The 15,025-nt window shown below is 30.9% G+C and overlaps 1 protein-coding gene across 1 annotated transcript in view; it reads right to left on the reverse strand.

Moving 5' to 3' along the window:
* Eys (eyes shut homolog) overlaps positions 1-15,025 on the reverse strand; it is a 1,592,434-nt gene that overhangs the window by 590,844 nt on the left and 986,565 nt on the right. Inside the window, 1 exon segment of the mRNA XM_046432606.1 lies at positions 10,044-10,194. Coding sequence (XP_046288562.1) covers positions 10,044-10,194 — 151 coding nt within the window.

The following is a 15,025-nucleotide window of genomic DNA, read 5'->3' on the forward strand; positions in this document are numbered from 1 at the left end:
TCCCTCTTTTGCAGGCCCAAGGAGGATAAATGGCTTGCCCAAGGCACTATGACTTTGAATTGAGGGACTCAGAGCTTCAATTCTATATCTTGGATCTCTTTTTTTTAATTTTTTTATTAGTTGCTCAAAACATTACAATGATCTTGACATATCATATATTTGATTCAAATGGGATACGTAATCTTATTTTTCCACGTGTACAGATTCACACGTCAGATAGAGCTCTAATCTCCAGAGTATACAAAGAACTGAAAAAATTAAACAAGAAAACAAATAACCCAATCAACAAATGGGCCAAGGATCTGAACAGACACTTCTCATAAGAGGATATACAATCAATCAAAAAATATGCAAAAAAATGCTCACCATCTCTAGCAATCAGAGAATTGCAAATTAAAACCACTCTAAGATACCATCTCACTCCAGTAAGACTGGCAGCCATTATGAAGTCAAACAATAACAAGTGCTGGAGAGGATGTGGGGAAAAGGGTACACTTGTAAATTGCTGGTGGGACAGCAAATTGGTTCAGCCAATTTGGAAAGCAGTATGGAGATTGCTTGGAAAGCTGGGAATGGAACCACCATTTGACCCAACTATTCCCCTTCTCGGACTATACTCAAAAGACCTTAAAAGAGCATACAACAGGGACACAGCTACATCAATGTTCATAGCAGCACAATTCACTATATCTTGAATCTCTACAGTCCCTTCTTAGTTAATACTTGTAGTCAGATTACTGGGTTCTTAAGAAAACACTGTCTTATGTGATGGAGGAAAAGTAGCATATCTCACAAACAGTAATATGACGAAGTACTTGGAGAGTTGTTTCCCAATTTTCAGAAACTTATGCTACGTAACTAGACACTGCTTAGTTTTTGCCTGTGAAGGAGCCAGTGTAGTTGCTGATAAAGGGAATTTTAATAACATTGGATTATGTAACATTTTACAATTGACTTTATGAAGTACTTCATTTTCATCTTTATGGATTATGCTACAAGTTCTCTGAATTCATGCTTCACTTATTTCCCCAATTCTCAGACTCCTTAAAATTTAAATTATGATTTTCATACACGAGATCATTCACCTGGGAGTCCTGTTCTCTAGCCTTTGGCTAAATTGGCCTTAAGTCCTTAAATTTCACTAGAAAACCATCTCCCAAATTAATAGCCCCAAAGCACTTAAGCCAAAAATTGATTTTATTTTACTTGCTATTGAGTTATAGATTATGCTGCAAATTAAATAGGGTTTTAAAATTATGATCTATATTGCTAGAATTCCCTAACTAATATGAACTAGATTACTTTTTTACTTTACTTTACCCATATTCCCCTAACCACCTGCAAGGGAATATTGAAAAACTTAGATTTTAATAAATCTATTAAGATGGAAAAGAAAGTTAATAAATATTCATTTGTCTGAATTCTATTCTTTTTTTTTTTTTCATAGTTTAGGCTATTGCCTTCAAACTGTGTTATTGTTTGGTTTTGTTGGTTTGCTTGTTAGTTTTAAAATGAAAACTCTTTGAGACCTTTTACACTTAAATGGAAATTTAGGGAGGAACAGAAGGAATACCAGATGGGAGTCTCTCAAGAGGCATCTTTGGGGATATTTTTTGAAAGCAAGGTGATCCTAGGTGAGCAGAATGTAATAGAGTTTGTGACTGGGATTGTATCTTAATAAAAACAATGTCTGCATAATTTATAGTCTGAGTAAATAGTATACTACAGATAGATGTGTTGTCTTTAGAACCATCTTGAGATGGATTACACTTCAAAAAAATAATCCAACTTCATCAGTTATGGAAGAGTAGCTTGAGGAACAAATATTTCAAGAAATGATTAGTAAATCCAAAAATATTATTTTTGATAGAAATGTGATTAAAAATCAGGTGTGCTCATTTTATATCTGATATTTTTCTACCACTCTAATTTGTTTCTGGAAGAAAATATAAATGTGGAAAATCTATTTCCCCCATTTAGCATTATTTCCCAATTTGTAACATTTTTGTTGAATATACATATGTAAAATTGATATGGATATTTTAAATAATAACAATAAATTGATATACATCTACTGTCCACACAGTGAAAGACATTATTAGCAACATTGAGAATTGCTTCAACCACTGATACCTCTTCCCTATCCTTGCCTGTTAATCCCTGTACTTATTTCTAGTTTTTTAAGTTGATTTTTTTTAAATTTACCAAATTAAAAAGAAAGTATGTATGTATGTATATGTATGTATGCACACATGTATTAACACGTGTGTGTGTGTGTGTGTGTATATATATCTATATATATATATAGATAGATATATATATATACATGTTTTCTCTAATATGTGGAAACAGTGTAAAAATATACACTGTTTAGGTTTTCATATTTGGGGAATTTTTGTGTTGGCGATATTTGTTCAAGACTTCTTTTTTCATTCCTATAAATCATGTCGGTGAATGTGACTGAAGGTCACTGATTTTCCCTGCCTTATATGTGTGCAGTACATACAGAATACATATAACGATGTGAGTGGACAGTTTGCTCTTTTTCATTTGTTTCAAATACTTTTGATATGAACATTTCAGCACATATCTTGTGTGCATACACAAGAATTTCACCTAAAATGGAACATTTTGTTATTTGGGACATGTGCATCTTTTACTTTATAGATGATAGCAAATGAATTTTTAGTACATATTTTAAAAATATTAAACTTTCTCCCTGCAGCTATGATTTATGTGCTGATTATAATAGGAAATTAATTTATATAGCATGTGCCCCTTTTTCTAGTGGAAAACATTAGCACTAAACAGAATACTGATATAGTTTCTTTACTCATCATCATGAGCTTAAATAGAGGGGGTAATTTCTTTGGTTAATTTACCAATAATATCTATGACAGGGAATTTCAGGGATACTCTAATTTTTTTTCTTACTGGTCTTGATTTTAGCAAGATTGAGAAGACCTCTTTCTAAAAAATTCCTCTCCTTCTAGCTTCTGTGATGGTACATTTTCTTGGTTGTACTCTTGCCCTTCTGCCTATTGAATTAGAGTCTCATTAAATGTCAGGTATTCTCGGATGCTGTCTTGGCCCTCTTTTCTCTTTTCCATCACTCTCTCCTGACATTGTCATGTAATCTATTCTCATGTGTTTAAATATTACAGGCTGATGTGTGGCTGACAAAGACTCTCTGCCATTCTATAGTGGTCTCTTCACTCTGTTGACAGTACCTTTAGCTTTTTAAATTTAATCTATTCCCATTATCAGTACTTGTTTTTGTTTCCTGGGCTATTGAGTCCAGAAAATCTTTGCATGTGCCAATATCTTGAAGGGTTTTCCCTATGTTGTATTCTAGTAGTTTTAAAGATTCAGGTCTTAAATTATTTGGCCCATTATAAGTTCATTTTTGTATTGGGTGAGTGGTTGGGGGTCTAGTTTCAATCTTTCCTACATTTGAATAGCCAGTTTTCCCAGCACATTTGTGGTAGAGTCTGTCCTTTATCCAGTGTATATTTTTGACACTTTTGTTGAGAATCAGATGGCTATCAGTGTGTAAGTTCATTTCTGGGTTCTTTATTCTGTTCCATTTGTCTATCCATCTGTCTGTATTTGTGCCTGTACAGGCTTGGTAGTGTGTTTTCAAGTCAGGTATTTTGATACCTCCAACTTTGTTCTTTCTGTTCAGAACTGCTTTGGCATTTCAGGGTATTTTGTATTCATCTGACAGAGGATTAACATTCAGGATATATAAAGAATTCAAAATATTTACCAATGAAAAGACAAATAATCCACTCGATAAATGGGTAAATTATTTGAACAGAAACTTCACTAAACAGTAAGTACTAATGGCCAATAAATATATAAAAATATGCTCAATATCTTTATCCATCAGAAAAAGGCAAATCAAAAGTATATTGAGATTCTATCTCATCCCAGATAGAATGGCTATTATTGAAAAATGAATAAATAACATGCTGGGGAAGATTTGGAAAAAAGGAATACTTGTTTGCTATTGGTGGGAAGGTAAATTAGTTCAACCACTATGAAAACAGTATGGAGAGTTCTTAAGAAACTTAAACTAGAACTACCACATGACCCAGCTAACCACTCCTGGGCTTATGTATATCATGAGGAAATGAATTCAGCATACAAAAGAGGTATCTGTACCCATATTTATTGCTATTCACAAAAAGTCAAGTTATGGAATCAGCCTAGATGTCTCATTGCCAAATGAATGATTGAAGTAAATATATCATATATATAAAATTGAATATTTTTCAGCCATAAAGAAGAACAAAAATCCTACCATTTGCACAAATACAGGTGAAACTGGAAGACATCAAGGTAAGCAAAAATAAGCCAGATACAGAAAGATGAATACTGCATGTTTTCTGTAATATGTGTAAAGCAGGGGAAAAAAATCTGAAGCCAAAGCAAAACAAAATAAAAACACAAACAAAAGAACCCCAAAGATGATCTGAAGTTAGAAAAGGAAATTTTAGGCCCCAGAGAGGGGACTAGAGGGAGTGGAAGGAAGGGGAAAAACAAGGTAAGAGAAGGGAGGTGGGACAAGATCAAAGCTTGATATAGCATGTATGGAAATGCCACAGTAAAACCCATTAATTAGTACAATTAATATGTGTTAATAATTATAAAAATATTAATGTCACTTATATTCAATCACTCCTTCTGCAAATTTTTCAGATACCTCAAAGTATCCAAGCTAATTATCTTGTCATTTTCCCCTAAATATTTTGTCCTTCGTCTTCCCCCTAAGTAATTAGTTCTCCATTTAATAGCTTAAGCCAGCAGTCTTATTTTGCTAAGCACATCCTTCTGACCTTTTAATAGGTTTACATGTGCAAACATGTGCAAAATTTCTTTCTATATTTTCTAATATGATTAAGAAATTAGGGGAAGGTAGGTATAGTGGTGAATATAAGTCAGAGAGGTCTTTGATTAATGCAAGGAGACCTTTTGAAACAAGAAATAAAGAGGGATTAAATCATATTGGATATAAACCAAGGAGTGGGATAGTATAATGGTGGTTCCATTCCCAATTTTCTAAGGAATCTCCATACTGCTTTCCATAGAGGTTGCACCAATTTGCAGTCCCACCAGCACACATCGATGTTTATAGCAGCTCAATTCACAATAGCTAGACTATGGAACCAACCTAGGTGTCCCTCAATGGGTGAATGGATAAAGAAAATGTGGTATATATACTCAGTGGAATATTACTCAGCTTTAAAGAAGAGTGAAATTATGACATTTGCCAGTAAATGGTTGGAGTTGAAGAATATCATGCTGATTGAAATGAGCCAATCCCACAAAACCAAAGGCAGAATGTTTTCTCTAATATGCAGATGCTAATTCACAATAAGGCAGGGGACACTGGGGAAGAATAGTGTTACCTTAGATTAGATAAAGGGAAATGATGGGAGATGAGGGGAGAGGATGTGGGCATAGGAAAGATAGTAGACTGAAACAGACATTATTACTATATGTATATATGTGACTACATGACCAGTATGATTCCTCAACATGTACAAACAGAAAAATGAGAAATTGTATCCCATCTATGTATGATATATCAAAGTGCATAAATGCATTTTACTGTCATATATAAATAATTAAAACAAATACAAAATTTTTTCAAAAGCATATTAGAAAAAGACAGATTAAGTGGAGAAAATAAGACACAAGCCTTTCCAGATTTTTGACACTCAGAGTTTTACAGAGAAAGAAATGCAGAATTGAAAAAGAGATAGATCAGAAAAAAACTGTAAGAGCAGTTGGTGAAAAACATGGAGCAGTGGGGAAAGAGTTTGCTCTTTTTTGGATGGCAGTCATTTTTGCACTATGGAGTGGAGTAAGTACGCAATGGGCTCCTGGTTTACTAAGAAAGGCATGACTTCTCATGTAGAAGTCAATTAAAATTGATGCTTCTGTTTGCAAGGAATGGGAAATAATTCTCATTGGATTGGTCTGAATCTGACAATTTATTGAATTGTAGCTAGGTGTCATTGATGACAGAATAGACAACTAGAGGCCCAAATGATAAGTCTGGCAGAATGAGTAAATGAATGCCTTACCATATTACCTCTATAAGAAGCAAAGCATTTTGAAATGGTGCAGTGAAATCTCAATTTATCTATTATTTTGCTTATGTTTATGTTCATCAGTGGGTATGTTTATGTAAATGCCTATTTAATTAGACTTCCTATGGTGGAATTATCCTCTTTTTACTGATATATTTATTTTACTGATATATTTATTTACTGATAGCTTTATTTTTATTGATAATATTTATTTACACAGTTATTTTATTTCCTTTTGTATTTAGTAAAGAGATGATAGAATTGTGGCTTGATCTGCATTTGCTAGAGTTTAAGGTTTGGTGTCCTTAAGTAACTTGGGCCTGAAACAGGAGTCCATGTACTAGGAATTAAAGTACTACCAAGGAAAATTTTCCTACCATCAGAGAGGAGGTATTTACTCTTGGACCTTGGAAGTTATTATCATTTAAGGTCATCAGGGGACACAGAGTTTTTCATACTCCAGGCACAAAATTGAGAGTGTCTAACTGTTTCATTTTCTTCTTACATACTGAGCTCTGTGTGATTTTGTTAAAGGGAGCATTAAACAACCTGTCAGTACATACACATTGGATCACAGACTCTTCTCATGTGGAGGGGCTCTGGCCAGTACAGAAAGACATTATTGGAAACTTAGACATTAGAGGATAAGTGTAACTTAGTGTTTATTGGTTGGAAGAATCAACGATAGTTCCTTCCCTTAGTGTTTTATGCTGAAAACCTGTTGTTTTTAATTTTCTGAGCACTGACTACCCACTGTGCTTAAACAGCAGCTCTTAATCAGAACACAATAATTAGATAGTTAGAGCCTGCATGATATTTAGATATTCAGTGGAGTTGCATTTTATAGAGAAAGACCTACAAAGTTGGTTTTCCTTTTTCTTTTTCTGATTCATCACGTAATTTCTCTTTAAGTTTTATTGTCCAGATACATTTTATAGTATGCATGTATTAATCATTTAGTACAATGCAAGTGTATGTCATACACACACACACACAAAAAAAAAAACACACACATTTATATGGTTACTGTGACACCACCACAGTGTAAGAAAAGAATAAAAACTCATTAAGGATCTGACTTAAAATCTTTCAAACACAGTAAGTTTAACCAGAAGGGAAAACCTGCTTTGTTGGCTGTTTTTTTTCCCTTTAATTTCAAGGTAACTTTAGCGGTCTGTTTACCAGTAAATATTTCTCCAAATTTGATTGCAATAAATGTACAGATACCTTATATCAGATATTTAGTAAGATAATCCTTTAGTAAATTATACTCCTTTCAGACAAGTCTTTGGAGAAAATGTTTAGAAATATAGTCAATCATTATCACATATCTGCAAAATTATTTACCCATTCTCTACATAATACATTCCCTCTCTTATTATTAAAAAGTTTCCAGAAAAAAATAACAACAAAAAAATTCCCTTGCTTCTTCTGTTTCATTTACTGTCCCTTCTGATATTACAACTTGATTTCTGTTCTTATTCTTCTCCTGAAATTGGTGGTTATCCTTTCACTTCATGCTTCTTTGGGAAACGTTTTTCATGTTTTTGTGGTATTCTTCTTGTCTGTTGCGAAGATCTCTATTCCTTAACTAGTTTAAAGTACATCTCTTCCAAGCCCACTCCTTGACTGCTGATCTCCAATTCTTTACCATATCTTCTCTTAAACTACAAAATCAATCTAATCAATGATTCTGACTTCTACCTTCTGCTGTACAGATACACATGGCAATAGCTCCTGGGTCTCTTGTGGAGTCAAGATCCATATTTTAAATTACTTTCTCTATACCACACTGTCCCAGTGACAGGAATGATATTTAGCAGGAATATACTGATATAGTGGACAAGTAGATTAGAGGTGTTGCCAAGCCAGTTAAGTATCTGGTTATATACAGTTCTACTGTTCCTGCCCAAAAGTAAATGCAAAACTAAACCTGCCATTTTTCCTATAAATAATCTTGTTTTCCCCACTTAAAAAAATGGCACCACAAATTACTTAGTTACAAAGCCAAAAGTGCTTGTTCAAATACCAGTTTTTTTGATAACAATTTCAGAGTTATTTTCTCACCTCTATTGCCATAATATCATTTCTTGTTTTATTATTCCTGTAACCCAAATTTACCAGTTCTAAACCACTATAGTTCTACTCTTCTTATGTGAAAACAGCATGTCACTTCCAATTAAAACTTCTTAAATGGTTTCCTAGGTACTAGCATATAAATAAATCTATACTATTTTGTACTTTGTATAGAATTAATTGTGCTCTGACTCCTGCTCACCTTGTCTTTAAAAGTCCTTCTTCTGCTCAGTTCTTATTTCTTTTCTCCCTCTTCTCCCCACCTACCTCTCCACTAATTATGGCCCAGTGTGTGATCTTGCCTCTATCCAGAAGGACAAGCCTGCACATTATTTACTGGGAAGAATTGATCTTCTCTCAAATTTCTACCTAATTACAAACTTTCTGACTTCCCCAGGGAGGCTAGTAGACTTTCTTACATATTTTCCTATATTACATTTTTATATTATTCATATTTATAAAAGACTAGATACTTAACTATATTAGTAATAGTGGTGTATCTTCCCAATAGAATATTAGCCCCCTTGAATCTTTAGTACTTGCTTTTAATTACTGTATACTTACAATGATAAGAGTCTATATGAAAACCTATTTTTTACTTGGGTAATATATACATAATATCAAGATAAGAAATCAATCCAAATTTAAATAGCTAAAGGTTAATTTATGTATATTTTAGAATCTCTTTACCATTCTTTAATGGATATTTCACTTAGAATATAAATGAAACTTTAATTATGTCACAGAAACTTTTCTTATCTTGGTATAAGCAAAACAGACATTTTCTACTGTTATGGGACTTATAGATTTGTTTATCTAGTCAAAAAACACATTAATATTATAGAAAAAGTCACAAAGTCTGTTTAATGATCAATAAATGCACTGCTAATGGAGTAAATCTAAATCTAAAATAGTCTCTTCATTCTTACTGATACAGAATGTATCAGTAAGTACTGTACAGAAGTAATTTTATTAAATGCTTCTGGGTCAAATCAAATATGCAAGAAAATTTTGTTTTTCATGTTTATTTGTTTTTAAAATGTTTACCTCATGTATACCAGAAACCATAATGATAGTTAAGTAGACTTATATCAATTTGTATTACTGTGGTACTTTAAGAACATTTTAAATTTCTAACACAAAGATAGTATGTTCTAGTATGTAAAATGCAATGGTAAATATTAGTAAGAGAAAAAGTTCATAATTGTAATAAGCTATTGGTACAGTTAGCAATCTTAAAATTTTTAGGGCAATTCTCTGCAATAGCAAAAAATGGAGCCACATAATCAATAGCATTTAAGTCAACGTGCAGGCTTTTATCCTAGAATATAACTTAATAATAAAGAAAATAAGGTAATTATCCAAATGGAAATTTAGAGAGTGGGCTGGCATGGACACAAAGTACTATAGAGAAAGTCCTTAAACATTACTAAGCCCATTTCTCAAGTCATATTTTTGGCTTATTTTTCAGCAAGCACATTAACATATCCAATGAAAATTATTGAGTTAGTAGTGCACAAAACCCCACAACTTGATATTACACATTATATACAGACTACAGACATAAGATGGAAAAACAGTCCGATACTGGAACAATTCTATTCATTAAGAACATAAAGCTTTAAGTCTACTTGGAATGATATATATATGTATATATATTATGAATATATTTATATATATTCCAAGTATATATAAAATATATACATATATATATATATATATATATATATATATATAATTGCTCAAAATTTCTTTTTGAAAATTATATAGATGACTCCACTAATCAGAAAACACTTTTAAAGTTTTCCTTTTTCTGTCTTCAAAATGATGACATAATTAATATTTTTATAACATCCATGAAACTACCTTTGTTTTTGCATGAAGATCTGGTAATCCACCAATAAAGACAGACCATGATTTTGACAGTGGTTTTCCAGGCATGTCACCAATAGATATGCTGTTTTCTATAATTCTTCCTAGAATAGTCAGTTCAGCTCTACATGGGTCCAATTCTTGTCTGCAACGATTTAAGAAGGAAATTCATGGTTTTAGTATGTATTGTATAAACATTTGTCTGACAAATTAATTAAGCTGTTACCAAAAGAAGAAAGATTTAAGTAAATAGATTATTTCACCATAAAAATCAACAAAACCAGAAGTAGATTAATCTGTTCTAAATTAGAAACCCTTAATGCTTAAAATACCTGTATATAACACTAAATTTTAGCAAAACACAAATTGTAGCCATTACTTAATGAAATGAGTAACTCCTGATAATAAACATCCTTCTCAGGAGTAAGTAAAATAATGTTATAATATAATAGTCTTGTTGGTTACATATTACATTCCTGAATTCTCTGTATGAAGGAAAAAGATTAAAATGAATCAGATTTAAATGTGGTTATACAGGGTACAATATACCTTTAAGCAAAAAACAGAAATATTGCAGAGATTAATTAGTTGTAAAAATATAATTTATAGCAAGAAGAAAAATGTGAAAATTTTGAAAAGAATAAAATTTAAAAAATGATTTAACTAGGATTCTCAGAGGAATTAAGTCCAATGCACCCATTTTTTAAAAGGATGAGAAAAATACTACAATACTCTAACATATAGATAAGAATATATCATTTACTCTATTCATAGTTTAATTATTTAATGCAGAAATTGGAAATTGACCAGTGGGACAAATCTTCCCTGCCACTCTTAGTAAATAAAGTTTAATTGGAACACAGCCACATGTTTCTTCATCTACAATCTATGGGAGCTCTCATGTCAAGAGTTGAACAACTGTAGCAAAGATGCTAAGGCCCCAAGGACCAAAAGTGCATCCTACCTAAGTCTTAAAGAAAACCTTGGTAGACCCATCATTTAATCAATGTACCTGTTTCCAAAGTAGGTACCCTTATTATAATGCTTTCCATACATGTTCTATAAGACACAGCATTCACTTACCAGTGTTATCCTATACCATGAGTATATGATGTTCTGTCTTTCATATATTTATGTGAACTTTTTATTGAATTATAATATAAATATTAAAGAGGATAAATGGAAAAACTTTATGAAATATTATATTATGAACATGTCCAAGTAACCATTATCTTGGTCAAAAGACAAAAAATTATTATTTATTCCAGTTCAGAAACACAGACCTCCATTTTCATTCAACATTATATTTTTGATGCTCATTTTTTTTATTGAAGTTAACAAGAGTTTATTCATTTTTCAAGGTACATCACTGGATATTTCATAAATTACTTATTGTAGTGTTGATATAGATTTGAATTGTTCCAATTTGGGGGTTATTATATAAATTTTGCTGCTATAAACATGCTTGAATATATTATTTAGTGTACATATATATGAATTTCTGTTGAAGTTTTAATAAAAAAGATTGACTCTGCTCTATATTTGGTACATATTCTCTGTTGGTTAAAAAATTACAAATGAGTTATTTTATTCATGTGGTATATTACATTTTTTTCATAATGGTGTCCTTCACTGGTACAAATTTAATTTATACCAACTCATCAATCATTTACTTAATTATTGTTATTTTATTGTTGTTCTTGTTTCTGATCTACTCTATATTTGAAAGGTTATTTTGGTTTTGACACTTAAATCTACAACACATCTGAAATTGATTTTTATATAATCTGAGGTATATATTAAATTGTTTTTTATGGATCTAGTAATATGAGTGAAAAAAGGAAAAAAAAATCTATTCTCTAGTATTCCGCCATCTGATTTCTATCATAAATCAAATCCATTTATATCTGCTCTGTTTTTAGGCTATTCTGTTCCATTGGTCAGTTTTTCTATCATGCACTAATATATCACTGTCTTGACACTTACTCTAAAATAAAGTATTTAATACTTGGTAGAGTAAGTTCTCCTGCTTCATTTTTGCCCTCTCAATACTGTTTAGGCTGCAGAGATGTGTGTATGTGTATACATGTGTGTGTGTTCCTGGGCTTTCCTTCTCTTTTATGTGTCTATATTTGTACTTAGTGCCAATATCACACGGCAGAAATATTAATGTTATATTGATGTTTTACATATTGTATACATTAAATCCTCTTATGTTGTTTAGCTTTTTGATTGAGATGATTGAACATCCTTTTCTTCATTCTTCCTTCTTAATTGGTGTGAATTAAGTTGACTGGTGTTAGAATGTTTGGATGTATTCCTAGAACAGGTCTAACTTGCTTAAGATGTATGACATTTTCGTATAAGGCTGGATTGACTTTCTACATTTTCAGGAATGTTTTTGTATATGTTAAAAGATCTTGACTTTCAAATTTCTTCTACTGTTCTTATAACATTTTGGTATCAAGGTTATGCTGTCCTTATCTTCTTTAAGAAAGTCTTTTTACGTTGATGATATATTTATCCTTTGTGTATGGTAGTATTCAGTACACAGACAACTGGGCCTGAAATTGTCTTTGCGATTACTTTTTCTCTTTTTTCTTCATGATTTCCCTCTTTTAATTTGTTCTGAGCTTAATTTATTCTTCTCTTTCTAAGTTTTAAAGTCTAATATGCTCTCATGACTGAAAACTTCCCATTAAGCAAAAATTGAGATTTATTCAACATATTCTATTTTTCATTGTCATCTGCTCAAAATATTTCAAAATTTTCTTTTTGATTTTGTTTTGTTCATTCAAGAATCATTCAGAATGGTGTCACTAAACTTAAAAATACATAGGAATTTCTGCTTTTTAAAAAATACTCTAAGTATAGCTTAAATCAAGGTTGCTCAGAGAATATTTTCTGCTTACTTTTTATTCTTTGAAATGTATTGACTCAAGCTGCATAGGAGAGCATATGGTAAATTTTAGTAATATTTTCAGACCCTAGAATTTCTGTAGTTCATTGAAATGTTCATATATTGTGAATATGCCCCCCTCACATATACATACCTACTTTTATAGTAAGTACAAAGGGTACAATAAAATAATTGAATCATATGTACGATGCATGTAATTTCTTATAAACAATGTTTACAGAGATTCTCTGCATCCTTCTTCCATTTATATCACAATGTAAAGTTGAGAGCTAAAACCAAGTATGGCCATGTCACAAATATTGGGGTTTTGATAAAGAAACTTTTGAAGAAATTCAAAAGTTTGGTGACATTTCCTATATTAAGAAAATGGAAGGAAAATTTTTTGAACATTTTTAGAACCTACTTGATGTTCTTGAATCTGTATTTAGAAGCAAACTGCAAGCTTTCTGGGTTAATTACTTCTTACAATTAACTGTTAAAAATATCTTAGGGAGGATATAGCTTCCAGGAAGCCATTCATTAAATGATAAAAATAAAGAAAACACTGATACTTCTGCTCAAATCATTCTCTGAATTTTAATGTTTGGAAAATAGTTTGTACTGTTTTGTGATATTAAAATAGCAACAATTATTCCCTCACACTTTGCTAATGAACTCATTTCTCCTATTTCATGAATCAAATAAAATGCATTAAGATATGAAACACATTTATTTGGTCTTTGGTTATAACAACTTCCAGAGTAATTTAAAAATAATGTATATGGACTCTTATATTTTTTTCTTGACCCAGAAGACATAAAAGTTATTTATGTTAAAATTAGAAAAAATAAATTTAACATCTGATCTATACATGAATCAACTTGAATCTTTCGTAAGTTGGTTTTTAAAATGGTATCAACAAATATAGGTCAAGATGTATATGCATACACTGATATGTAAGTGTGTCACACATACATAATACATAAATACATCAACATTATTTGGTCTTTATCAATTTCTTTTACATGATTATTTTACAATTTTAGTGAGCACTGTATTATGTTCCAAGATCTTAAAATTATAAACAATTAAGAGATAATTACCACCTAGAAAGTCATTTCACCCTTGTTTAATTATTTATTTATGAAATATTCTTGGATTTTTTAAATCAAATTTTAAGTGGTTTTAAGTGTGTATTATCAAATTGCTAAATTATATTCCAGAAACCCTGTTCTAATTGGCAGTGTTAGGAAAGTTCATGGTCTTTCTTTTTATATTTGTATTTGTATGATAAGTTCTATTAGTATTTTCAATATTTTCTACATTAAAAATCTTTACCATATAAGAAATAAGTACTTATATTTTATTTTTATAGATACTTTTGAAGGTCCTTCATCACTTCATAATCAGACTTTGTATATATTAACAGTTTTTACTTGTATTTTATATTCTTTCAGTGTGATATTTGAGATTATACTGCTTTAATTATTGTAGTTGCACAATTTACTTTAATATTTGACATGCCAGTTTCCTTTCATATAAGACCAGTTCAAGTATTTCATTTGCCTTTTAATACATTTATAATTTAGAATCCATTGTTTTCTATCTTTCAATGGCATTTTTATCAAGATTAAAATAAATTATTAGAATTAAAGTTGTTTTATGTTCTGACATTTAAAGGAAAAAAAATATATATATATATATAAACCTACATATATGTGTACATAAACATGCCTGCTCATATTTTTCAAATATACATGTAAATATGTGTCTATACTCCTTAAGTTACAAATTAAAATATTTTATTTCAGCATAAATAAAGATATTTGCATTTTTTCTCTTTAGCTCTCATTATGTGTTCCATACTTAACTATGGTGTTTAACCTTATGGAAATCTTAGAAAATAACAATGAGAAAATGCTATGTATTAATTTAACATGCAATTGTACTAAATTGTGCAGTAAACTCTGCAGTAAGAACATAAATTACATAAAGTTAGAAATAATCCAGACTTCACTAAGAAATATTCAATTGGTCCTTGCATCATGAAGATGATTATAGTGGAAAGAGAGAAGAT

Source organism: Marmota monax, unplaced genomic scaffold, assembly GCF_021218885.2.
Source record: "Marmota monax isolate L192 unplaced genomic scaffold, Marmota_monax_Labrador192_F-V1.1 WCK01_AAM20220418_F8-fsc00116, whole genome shotgun sequence".
Classification (NCBI taxonomy): domain Eukaryota; kingdom Metazoa; phylum Chordata; class Mammalia; order Rodentia; family Sciuridae; genus Marmota; species Marmota monax.